The sequence below is a fragment of the Melanotaenia boesemani genome, chromosome 19, assembly GCF_017639745.1.
Source record: "Melanotaenia boesemani isolate fMelBoe1 chromosome 19, fMelBoe1.pri, whole genome shotgun sequence".
Classification (NCBI taxonomy): domain Eukaryota; kingdom Metazoa; phylum Chordata; class Actinopteri; order Atheriniformes; family Melanotaeniidae; genus Melanotaenia; species Melanotaenia boesemani.
In genome coordinates this window covers 8,977,356-8,990,629 of record NC_055700.1, presented here as the reverse complement: position 1 = coordinate 8,990,629, position 13,274 = coordinate 8,977,356, and the positions used below count along the sequence as shown (strand labels likewise).

Sequence of the window (13,274 nt, the reverse complement as noted above, 5' to 3'; positions counted from 1 at the left end):
AGAATTTTCATTTGTTTATTATTTTTTTTTTTTTTTTTTTTTAACCACGCAACATAATAGTTTCATAATATTTATTTCATTTAAGCTGTTTTCCTTTAATTCCATACAGGAAGACATGTTGGGAGCCAGTATAGTTTCCTACTGTCGCATGTTTTTAGTGAGAATCATGAGCTGCTTGCTATCAGTTTCATACAGTATAGAAATGTGCAGAGACAAGAGTAATCAGAGTACAAACCAAAGGGAAGAACAAAGTTAATTCTTCTGTATTTGACCATCTTTTGTTTCTCTTCTCTCTGCAGCTAAATTTCCATGCTCTGCTGAGCCCTTATCCGCTGGCAACATTGTCACTAGTTTGCCATATTTTTTTTCGCCGCTTTCCTCCTCATTTAGTTTTATTCTACTGCTTCCACTATCAACTCATGCTCTGCCACCTCCGCATTGTGCTCAAATATTTCCATTTATCCTCCTCCTATAGGTCACCCCTCCCTGGAAGCTAATGCTGTCATATCTCAGTGTTTTTTTTTTACTTCTCTCACCTCTATTTCTGTTCTTTTTCTCTGTCCTTGCATTCATAATTTTTGTTGTTGTTATTATTATTTTTTTTATTCATCTCATATGAAACATAAATACTAAAATAACAAATACTAACATTTTACTGCTCTTAATGCTCAATCTTGTCCCCTATTAGGAGTTTAATTTGATTTTAAGAGTGGAAAAGAATCAACAAGCTCTATTTATAATGTCTTATATACAAGAGACATTTTAATTTGGTAGCTGAGAATATGCCAACAGCAGCAGGTAAACACACTCTCCAGGGGCAACAATGAAGGAGGTTAGAATTGATTGAACTGACTTTGGAGGGGGTTGTAAATGATGATAGGAGGAAACCTATGGTTTAGTGTTTGGGCATATGTGTGGGTGTTTTTAATTTTCTACTGCATTCCTGTCTTTTTCTATCAAAGTCAAAATTTTTTTCAGACAGATGGTTTTAAAAAAGCCAGTCTGGAGGTAGTGCTAAATTAAATGCTATGGAAACCCATCTGCAGTGTCAGATTTAGCTTAGTTAAGAGGGACATAACCAAAAAGTCTAATCATGATTAAGTATTTCCAACAGTAATCATCCATTTATCCATCTATCTTTTTTTTTTTTTTTTAATCCAGGTCTGAGTTATTTTTCAGCTTATATTTTGTGGTGGAAGGTGAATTATTTATTTTATTTACCATGGCAGCATTTAATATTTATGTATGACATTTAATGGACATCTTAAATGGCATTTTAAAAATACATCACATCCTCCACACATTACAGTAAAGATGTCACGGTTCAGGAGTGGATGTGAGGACCTAAATGCTGGACAGAGAGGCAGGAGACAGACAGGTTTTAATTAACAACTTATATTGACAAGACACAACAGGGAAACACAAGGGATGAACTGACAAAGTACACCTGAAACCAAGGTGTATAAATACACAGAGGAACTAACAGGGACCAGGTGTAGCGCACTTGCAATTCAGCCAGGTGAGCTACCGAACAGGAAGCAAAACACAGTACAGAAGGGGAAACAGGAAACCAGACATGAACCCATAAGGAGGAAAACTAAACCAAAAACACACAGACAAAAGAAATGTCTGAGTGTGTTCAGTGTGAGGCTTCATCAAGTCCAGTGCAAGACAGAAAGGTACCTGAGATCATTCCCGCCAGCAGCCATCACCCTGTGTCACGAAGCACTAAAGCACTAGCTTTGTCTAATTAATTATTAGTATTGTTTTTATTAAAATAAATAAAAAACTACTACACCATTGTAATTTCCCTCAGGGTTCAATAAAATATCTTTTATTTTAATGTTTAATGTTTTATTAGTATGCATGCTGTAATGATTTGAATAATTTTCTATCCTGATTTGATGTTTTATTTTTAGGTTGTCTCGCCTGCCCTGAGGAATGTAGTAGTTAACAGTTTTATTAGTAGCAGAACACAACCAGCAGGGCGCTTCCACTCATGTCAGCATGTCAAGAAGCATATTATTGTTAAATATTTGCTCCTATCAATGGGCTTATGTCTGAAAATGTATACAAGTTTAACTCCTGATGTAGAGATGCATCCAAAACTGACTTTCTTGCTTACAAAAAATAGGAAAAACAATAATGTTTTTTCTGTAGTACTGGCACACATCAAGAAGCTGTGTAAAGGAAAAAGGAGGGAGAGCGGAGCACTGGATGCTTGGTGCTGCTCTTTTCATCTCTCTATGGTCAAAAACTGTGTGATGTGGACACAAAGCCTTCCAGTGGTTTTAAGAGCTGTTCCTGAGCCCCACACTGTGATTTTATAACTCTTTTAAAAGCACTGCTGCCTGAGTTTTGGCCAGTTTTGGCCTTTCCCCTGTGCTAAATTCTTTGTAAATTTAAGTTGCAAGTCATTTACGTTTAACTTTGTCCACGTGGTCACCATATTTACTTAAAAAAAGATGATTGCATGTGTGATGGTCTTTATACTGTTACTGGATGGTTATGTTTAATCCCAACCGACTATAAGTTGTTTCAGCAGGTTTTATTTTAGCATACTGCAATGTTTATACTTCCTTACTAACCGTCCCAATCCCAACTGTCCTGTAAAGTCCTGCTGCCCGCAGAATTTAACCTGAGACTCTGTAGCTGCATCCATTTTAATGTCATAATGAGAAAGCATGGTGTTTTACAAAGACACAAAGAAGCTCTCTTTCTGCAGTGTCCTACAGTGAAGTTTAGCTCATTGTTGGGTTTTACATTTTCAATGACACACTTCTTTAGTTGGACCTTTCTACACAGTTAAATTTCCATATCTTTTAAACTCTGTGTCCCAGCTAGTAATGCATGTTTTAGTTACTGTATAAATCATTGAGTCATTTTCTCACGCTTCAAAAAAGTTCCCCACTTAAGAGAAAAAAACAAGCTTAATGGGAAACATTGATCCAGTATTCCTTTCATACTGACTGTTTTGGTGTTCTTTTCCTTCAGTTTACTCAAGTAGTTCTTGTAGAATAGTTCTAGTTTTTAGCAGATCTCTTCAGTGTCTCCATTTCTTTTGAACGTTTCATTAAGGGAAAGGGACGTTCATCAACAGCATGCTCAGAAATTCACTGTTTTTAGTTTACTGATTTAAACACGCCTGCTTAAAATGACCAAGTGCTGAGATAACATCATATTTCATGTGTGCACACAGTGATGGTAAACACTCCCATTACTGGCATGAACGAAGGTATGCTGACATGTGGGCAAGCCTTTTGTTCCTAAGCCAGAGTGCCTCCTGATGACAGGTGCTGTTCATCGGGAGACTGAGACTGCTCTGTGATCAGCGGTCAAGCTGTGTGGAAGTCACTCTCCAATTATCCCAGTTCCATTCTAGCTGGGGGAGACCTATTCACACTGTAGGTGGTAATTATTATACAAGTGTGTTAATGGTCTGAATGGAATGGAGGGAGGTCTTTTCACTGTGCAGATTGCTTGTTGCTGCCATGTGGAAGATATGCATGTATGAGGATGGCAGAAGGTTAATGCACTATACTGTCGGTATGGTATGCATCTGATTTTATGTGATTTTTTTTTGTCTGCGTGTGTCTGGAAAGTGCTTTGTGTTATTCACTTGTTTGTATTAGAATAAAACTACACTTGAGCTGGAGTTCTTACCACTTTAGCTCATTGCTCAGTGTACTTTTTTTCTCTTTTTCCTGTCCTGTAGTGAAATCTAATAGAAAGGATAAGCTGCAAATGATCAGGCCGTCTCTTCAAACTTGCAGCATCTTGCATTTTTGCACCACTCATCTTATTTGTTCATAGTCTCTCACTCTTAATGCCAGCCAACAGTTGCCATGGAGATGGCGAGGTGCTTGGGGGAGTGTGATTGCAGATGTTGGGAGCAGACACGCTAACTCAGAATAAGAAAAATGAGAATAGTGATAATGGGCTACATTCACAGCAAGCATGTTGATCACTGACATAATTTGTGAAGCATTAATATTAAACCTCCTTTTTTTGCCTCTTGTCTTCAGGCATCTTATTCAAAATTTTAGTCAGTATCTTATCTGTGTGTTTTTGAGGTTGCTGGTTGTTTTATATCAGGACATACTTTGTATCTAAGCTTTCTCTGACTCCAATATGACCTAGATGCATTTATTACCTTTTAACTATGTATTAAATCTGGTCTCCTTGAATTTCAGATGTACAGCAGACATGTTGATGTTCACATGTCCTGTCCTGTTGCTAAGTCCAACATAATAACTGACATGTCTGGCAGTGACACTGTATTTTTTTATTGTCTCTCTCAGGGCTTCTTAAGTCGGCGGCTGAAGGGCTCCATAAAACGCACCAAGAGCCAACCCAAACTTGATCGGAACTCCAGCTTCAGGCACATCCTTCCTGGTTTCAGGAGCGTTGACAATGACAGGTGATTGTTTCTTGTGTTGACACTAGAATATTTTTATCCACACACTTGTTCAGGGGCCTCTCTGCAAGTTATTTATATGTATTGGTGGTGCACCATTTGAGGCCCTCTTTTTTGCAAACTTTCGGAATTCTTTGTGAGACGCCATCATTTTCTGAGTCACATGACTCAAAATGTTTTGATTTTAGCCTATCATGTCCAGTTTTATCAGACTTTTAAAGCTCTAAGCGATCATCAAGGAACAGACATGGAATATCCCAATAAAGATACAGCAGAGTTGCTTTAAACTGGTTAAACTCATGTCAACCAACACAGAGGACATCATCACAACAAGCTAAAATAATAGAAGTGGTAATTCCCACTTTGGTTCCTGGATGAGAAGCCCTGAATGTGCTAGCTATTTAAGGCACAAAACAGTAATGAAATATAAAAAAGCTAAAAGGCTGTACCAACAGATATATTTGAGATTCAAAGCTGAATTATCACCAGTTCAGTCTTATACTGAATTAGCCCTGGTCCCCTGGAGTTGGACATGCTGCTAACACCTGCATTATATGTCATGTTGCTTTTTAATGGTAAAGCTTACGTTTGTTTATTTTAGATATAGATTAAAATAAACGGAGATGAACCAAATGAAAACTTCTACTAACTAGTGTTGTGATGTGTGCTGATAAGCTCTAAGGAAAATTAATACTACACAGTTTTTTGTCATTTATCCAGCAAGTGTCACACATACATCAGTCTTCACTGTACAGATATACTGTATGTAAAATCTTCTACCACCGTGTAGTAATCTATTGCTTCCGACTGTGAAAATTGCCAGTTCATGCTAGTTTCGACCAATTTCCTCAGATGTTCAGCTGCTTGGCAAACATTTGCCCCCTGCCTGCATAACAAGCTCAATTAGGATTCCAGTCCAGGCTGTGCTTCCCTGTAACCACACTTCCTGCTCACTGCAGGTTTTTCATGGTCTCTTTTTATGCATGCACTACTAAAAGCTATCACTCCCAACAACTATCTCCTCTGTCTCTGGTAAAAAGCCAAGCTGCCCATCTGTGGGCTTTAATTAAAGAAGGTGTTGCTTTTGAGGAGATGTTCTATGGCTTTCCATTTCCAAACTTGGAGCAGAGTTACCGCCTCACTTCATAGTTTTAATGAGGCATTAACATCACTGTCGATGTATCACAAAGGAACACAAGCAATTCTTCCATTTGGAACATGGTGAACTGTTCCTCTGGTACAGTTGGATGAAATGAGCTCAGCTCCTCCTCTTTGCTGCTCTGATCTTTTCTCATCACATTCTCCTCTCCACTTCTACTTGTTTTATTTTGTTTTGTGTGTCTTCTCATACCAGCTGCAATCCCTCTGCCCTCCATCCATTTACAGACTCAAGGGCCTTCACTTTTATTCTACTCTTTTAAAATATATATTTTTTTAAACTTTAGAAGCTATTCAGCGTTTGTTTTCCTGATAAAGCACCAAAAGAAGATGAACATCAGACAAGATAATGTCTGGAGGTGTCTTATCTAACTTAATTTAACACATAAATGAACACAAATATATACGCACCAACTCCCAAAAAGCAATTATATCATTTTATTTTACAAAGATTTTCATGACAGAAAAGAAAAAAAAAATAGTTTGTAGCTTAGATTATTTGTTACCAAGCATAAATCAGTTTATGATTTTATGTTAAATATAAACAGATGCAGAATGAGTGAATGATGTGAAGTGAGATGAGTAAACGACACTTGCTGCCAGGCTTGAAGCAGCTTCACAGAGGGCACAAAACACTGCATAAAAGGACAGACCTGGGGGCTGGTAGAAGATGGATAATGAGATACAGAAGAGATACAGAAGAGAGAGGGAGAGGGAGGGAAACCTATACCATGAGAATTCCCAAGTGTACACAAGTACAGCTTGGAATTCAGGGGAAGCAATACATGCAGGCAGCATTCAGTAGTCACTTTAAACCTACAACTGATATAACATATATATATGCATGTATGTATGTATGTATGTGTGTATATATATATATATATATATATATATATATATATATATATATATATATATATATATGTGTCTGTGTGTGTGTGTGTGTGTGTAGCTGGCTCTCAGTCTACATGTGTAATCACAGTGATGAGCTTGTCAGGCCTGGTAGCCTGAGGGAGTCTCAGGAGCAGGACCAGCAGAGGAGGAGCAGCTGGACTTTTACAATCTGTAGTAAGCAGTATCTGGACACTCACCAAACACATGTATTTGGAGCAAAGCAGAGACACTTCAATGTGTGGGCACGCGGAGAAATTGTGTACTGAAACAAATTAGTCTACTTTTTTTTTAGGTTTGGGTTTCCTAACATGTTTACTAGACGAGATCATGGAATTTATAAGTTTTCTGAAGTGACGTGATCTGGAAATAATAACACAATGTCTAATTTACTTTGCAAATGCTATGCTGATAAAAATGATAAAATAAGGAAGCAGTTTTAGATGTTAAAAGGAGACAAGGTTATGGCAGTAGGATTTAAATATGTTTTAGCCTAGCTACTGACCTTAACTCTGTAGGTGTGGCTGGTTGTGTTATAACAAAGATTGTCACGCTAGAGAAGAAAGTTTGAATCCCATCTGACCCAAAATTGTCCCAATGAATTAACCTAACTACTTTGCTATGAGTTACCATGTATTAGTGTTAGATTGAATGCATGGTTAGTCTTTAATCAGAGGATGAAATGAATGACTTTAAGGATACTTCCCATTACAAAGCAATAGTTAATGTAGAATGTTTTTAATTAGTATTGTGCTACTATTATGCTTTTTGTACTTTTCTAACCATCTTTTTTTACTAGTCTCTTAATATGATTGCAAAATTATTAAAAGTGGTAAATGTGTCAAAGATCATCTGACCCTACTACTGTAGCTGCTGCTTTCCCATCTGATCTGCACAGTACTTGCAACGTGTGGTCTTCTACAGTATATATTCTAGCAACATGCCCTGGTTGGACAGAATAATATTACTGTAAGTAAGGTGGGGTAGTAAATATCTTGCAGGGTTAATTATTAATTCTCAATAAGTAATTGCACAAACAGGATGTGTTTATTTATATATGTATATATATATATATATATAAATACACTGTATGTTATTATACACACATACAAAACCCATAGATGGATCCTTTACCAAATGAAAGGAATAGTTATGGATTTTGAGGCTTCAGCAGGAGCTGAATGAAACCTAACAAATTGTTATGATGTGCTTGTGATTCTTCATTTGTAACTGTATAAACATCTATGTGTGTGTGTTCTGAGAACGGTAGTTTTCAGCACCACTGACACATGCCTCTTCTGTAACTGTGGCCTTCTTTGTCAATACTTAGACTTTAAGATTCAGAGGTAAAGTAGCTGAACTGATTCATGGAATCCTTATTTCTCCTCCCATTTCAGTACTGTGTGTCTTTTGTTAGTGTACTTTCTTTAATTTTGTTTGCCACAGAAGTGGTGTATGGGAAAATCTTTCTCTCAGTATAGATGATGGATGATCAGTTCTGTACAATAACACTAAAGTATAGTTAGTATTATTAGCTAAATGCTGGTCCACAACTATCCTGCTAAAGACTATGTGTTCTTTGAGTAATATATTCCTTCATTCTTTTATTTAAAAAAAAAAAAAGGTTTATTGAGATTATAATTACAAACTCCTCTTCAGGTCATTGAAAGCCTACATCAGTTTTTAGAATTGTCCAAAGAACATAACCTCCGCTCTGTAATTCTCTAAAGGCTTGTTTAGACATGAAAACAGCAGGGGCGTATAAAAAAGCAAATTATTTAAACCCCATACTTAAGCAAAAGCAATTCTCAGAAAACATAGCAAATATTAAGATAGAAGCTTCTGCATGTTTTAACACCAGCAGCATGGTGATTTAATAGAATAGGAATAGGACAGGGTCACATTTATCACTCTGTTGGTACTGCAAAAATAGTTTTTGCGTTAAAATAATTGAACAGCAAGCCAGAATGTCACCAGTGGATCTCTTGGTACGGTACCATGATGTAATCCATCTGGTATTGCCTTACTGAAAAAAGCAAGGCTTTCCCTAAATAGAAAGTAGATGATGCATAAAGATGTTTTTATTGTGGTTTGTGAGGGCCTAATTGATGTTGATTTTGTTACTCAAAATGTTTTTCTAGATTCTGAGTTTTCATTGTATTATCTGCATCACATGATCATTTCTCCAAATCTTTGGCCATTATACAATGAGGAATATTATTATGGAGTTATTGAATTTTTTGCCCACAATGTCTATTGCAGCGTAGCAAACCTCTCCAACCATTTTAAGATAATATTCAAGCCTGGTCACCTACTTCAGATTCTAAATGGAGAATAAGAAAATTGCTAAATTGGATTAAAAAAATAAATAAAATAAAAAAGTTAGGAAAAATAGCGTAGAACCAAACAGCATAATTAATGTTCATATAGATTTAGAAGAAAGAAAGAAAGAAAGAAAAATGATGTAAAGACCAGTAAAGGGAGGGAGAGACAGACATCTATCTATAAATCTAATAAAGTGATGACATTTAAAGTTAATACCTCTGCCAAGGCGGAGGTCATGCATTCTGCGGCGTTGGTTGGTTTGTCTGTTAGTTTGTCCGTCTGTCTGTTAGCAAAGCAACTCAAAAAGTTATGGACGGATTTTATTTGCTTCTCTCTTCTTAATAGTTATGTTTGTAGCTGGAGGTCACTGGTGAATTTCTGCCACATTACACTCACTTCACACTGACTTCGCTCCTCGCTCTGACCTCCTCTGCTTCATTTTATGCCACTGCACCAGCAGTCTCCTCCACCCTTCTTCTCCTCTGCCTGTGCTCAAATGTGTCATCATTTGCATAATGCCAACTCTGTCTTCTTTCCTGGCTCTTTTAGGTAAACTTACCAGCTCCTCATCCTCACACTCTCTCTTGTTCTTTTGTATGATAAGACAAGTAATCTTTACTGTATTGGTACTTTATGATATCATCTCACTTATTTATTCATTCACTGACTACATGATCTTCTCAGATCTTGATTCATCGTTTACTAATGATGATTTGTAGCATAATGTGCACACACAGGAAGAATAGAAGCCAGGGAATGTAATGCATTTAGTGGTGACAACAATGGCAATTTCTCCCCAATCTAGATTAAAAAAAGAAAGGAAATAATAGAAACTGCAATACTTTAATTATGTTCATTGCAGCAGCATAATTAAACAGAGGAGCAGTACATCTTTCTCTTTCTCTGTTTGGCATCCTGCCCCTCATGGTCCTGAATGCATTTTACAAAGCTGCTTTCACCTACCACTATGCATTATTATGGTCTGGCTCACAAAAAGCAGAATAAATGAATTCATCAATACATCTCAAACCAAATTAATATAATTAGGTGATGATTACAACATCATTATCTCTCCATTTTAGAGATGATACAAGTATTCAATTTATCCAAGAATCAGAAGTAAAAAAAGCAGAGCAAAATTCAATTGAGCTAGTTTTGTTATAAAACAGAATAAACATGCTGGAAGCTGCAACACTGCTGGACTCAAAGGTACGAGACACATATTAGAATTTATTTACCCAAAGCTCAAAAGTTGAAGCCCAGAAATATCAAGGAAACAAGAAATAAATGCAGAAAAAAAACTAATAATAGGAGGAAACATGAAAACTTGGACAGAGTTTCTGCAGATAAATATGTCACCACACACTCCTGGAGGTGGATCATTAGACATGATTAGAGATCACCTTTTAGGATTAACCTGCTGGTTTTGCCTTTAATTTATACTTGTAATAATTTAAGCTGAACTGATTAAGTTAACATTTTATTTCTTGGGTGAGGAAACATGTCTGTTATTCACTCTTTTTACGTGAGTAGGATGAAGGCTCTAGTAACATCTAGTGGTGAAGCTCCAGTTCACTATTTCCTGGGGCTCTCATCTGATCCATCATTTGCAACAGCAGAATTAACCTTCAACTAGTTGGGATGTCATGGTTGTAAAACTGGCTCCCTGTGGTCAAACCCCCCACCTATGCCACGCTATCAACAAAAAACATGTCCTGTCCTGAGGGGTCAACTTGACTTGATGCTGGGGTGTAGAGGCGTAGTGTGGGGTTCCAGCATCACTATTCTCACTTTCAGCCTGGTAGGAACCTTGGACACCACCGCCATCACCACCCAAGGCACCACAAATGTTAATGTTATATTACAAATGTGCATTTTTATTCTATAGGTCATTCTAAGGTGAAGTTTTCCTCCATAATGAAAACACACCGATGACTTTAAATGTATTTTTACCAAGATTTTTTAATAAAATGTGCCTCCTTTAAGTTTAACTGCCCAAATCATGTGACTTTTATTAAACCAGGTTAGTCAGTCGTTAGTTTCAGTGTATTTTAGCGAGTTTTTCTTTATACATTGACACTATGAGAACTTTACAATCCTCATTTGTTACACAATTATCCCCTGAAGCTATCCTAATGGTGTTGACACCTGCACAGCTGGTGAGGTTTTGTGGCTCCGCTGATGTTTAACCCTGCTGGGGCTTCTGTGAGCCCAGGCCAGCATGGCCAAGAGCCTGCTCTTTTTCATTCCCTCCCAGAGTAATGAGCTGTAATGGATAGGGCTTGGAGCGTGACAGCAATACAGACGGGCCCATCAAAGCAGCACCCTGCACACCCTTTAGAAAGACTGCTCAGTCGGCATACAGACACTCATTCACTCATTAATTCAGCTATCTTTTAATTGACATTGGTCACAAAGTTTTTAATTACTTATGTGATATTTCATTTTATTGTGCAGCTAAATATTAAAAGCATGAATCTGAGAAAGCAGTGATGGTTAGGTACAGTGAAGTAAATATTGCATTTTGGAGGGTGATCCTAGGGGGTCATCCGTTTATAGAAAGCTACTGTATATCATATCTGTTATAAAAGAGGGAGCTCAGAAACAGTATTGAATGTTTTCAGTTCTGTTTGTAAAGTAGCCGACACGTTTCTGAAATAATCTGTGCATGCGTTAAAGATCAACAACTCCAACAAATTTTACTAAAAGCATATCAAACATTCATTATATGTACAGTGAATACATAGAACTTATTCATCGACACTAAGATACCACATAATGAATCTTACTTGCTAAATTACCATGGTAACAACTCTTGATGTTTTTTTTATTTTTTGTAACACTTTCACTTCACTAATATCACTCACCTTCTCTTTTACTTAATTTTGTTGAGTGTGTGGGGGGGCCTAACCTTTGTTAAGCTCTCAGATGTGGTTTTCAATTTGCCTTTGAGTAAGAAAAAGAAAAAAAAAAATTACTAAATTAAGGCTTCAACCTGTTTGCATCTGATATATAAATAATGTACTAGCTATATAACAGCTTCACTGTTAGCGTTTCCATTATTACTGCAAAGTGGTGTTTGTTTTTTATGACATTTTGTTCCCCTTCTGGAGTTCGAAATGTTAGCTGTAAAATTAGTAATATTATGTGTTTGTAAAAAAAAAAAAAAAGACATTACAAACTGGTTTGTTGTGGCTGGTAAAATGTGCACTGCATCCTAACTTATCACTTGAGCGGGCAAGGGAGAGGTCATGCTTTTCAAGCTGCCGCCTGTCAATCCAACATACTCAGGGAAAGAAAAGAAATTAAAGCTAATTTCTAGTTCCAGCAGACTGATCATCTTCACTTCTGTTTCAGGGGATGTAAGCCAGCAGTGACAGGCAAGCTGGCTCTCAGTCTACATAATCTTCCGATTTTGCAAAAATAGATCCAAGTTGCATCTGGTTTGTATCCTCAGCAACCAAGGATGCTAACCAGATGCATCTACTTGCCCTTTAAATATTGACAAATCACACTTCCTGAATATTCTCAGAAGTTAAATGTCTGTGCAGAGATGAGCTTCTATTGATCATCAGATTGTACCAATCAAAAACCTAATATTGAGTAACCTAGGTCCTCCTCGTGCTGTTGCTAGGATGTAAGCAATAGATCCACTGGGCTTTGTGGGTTGCGGGGTGGGATCTTAGTGGATTAGGCCACAGATGTAATTAGGTCCAGTCAAGTAAGGGTGGGGAGATTTTCAAGGCTAGGTGAAAAGCTCAGTCTCTTTTTGTTTTTCTTTAACTCTCCCTAAACAGTTTTTGCGGGGGCCACTGTCCTGGTGGGAGAGGCTGATATTACAGTGTAATTCATATTAATTACAGGATGTGGGGTTTTCTAGCCAATCACTGCATTAAAACAAGTTTAGCAGCATTGCTCATTTTACCTGCCTGTGGTGTTATGCAACAACAGATTGTTCTGAGTGTGTGAGTTAGTGATGTTGCAATAGTACACACCTTCAAGCAAAGCAAGCCTTACAGCCACTTTGTAGTGTTTTTACATTACACAAAAATATCTTAAAGGTCCTTTTAACTGCTATTATTTCAAATTTTGATTCTTTTTTTTTTCCGATCCATATGATAACGCTCCTGTTGTGCCTTATTACTTGTTCTCCACTTATCACCATATCTCCTACAGGCTGTCTTATCAAGGTCAGGCGGTAGTGGCATGAGGGTGTGTCCATTATAAAGGCTCGGTCAGTGTGAACATGTCTTTGTTTAATAAACACGATAAGAGAAAGCAAGAACACACAAGGACACCCTCACTGTACCCCATGCTGCACTTCTTAGTTGAAGTAAATACATTTTAAATCATTACTGGAAACCAGGGGCGGAATGGGGCAAAAAAAGTGGCCCACGAATTTAGTACCCGACTGGCCCACTAAGGGGCTGGGGTGGCAGATGATGGTGGTAGATGCTGGAAGTGGATGCTGGTGATGGATGAT

General features: G+C 37.4%; 1 protein-coding gene across 7 annotated transcripts in view; it reads left to right on the top strand.

Annotated features, from left to right (window-relative positions):
- The window catches only part of LOC121629996 (disabled homolog 2-interacting protein-like), a 148,951-nt gene that overhangs the window by 74,562 nt on the left and 61,115 nt on the right, over positions 1-13,274 (top strand). For all 7 annotated transcript variants that reach the window (XM_041970006.1, XM_041970005.1, XM_041970004.1 and 4 more), the window contains one exon: positions 4,302-4,420. In XM_041970006.1, coding sequence (XP_041825940.1) covers positions 4,302-4,420 — 119 coding nt within the window. The remainder of the gene's footprint in view (positions 1-4,301; positions 4,421-13,274) is intronic.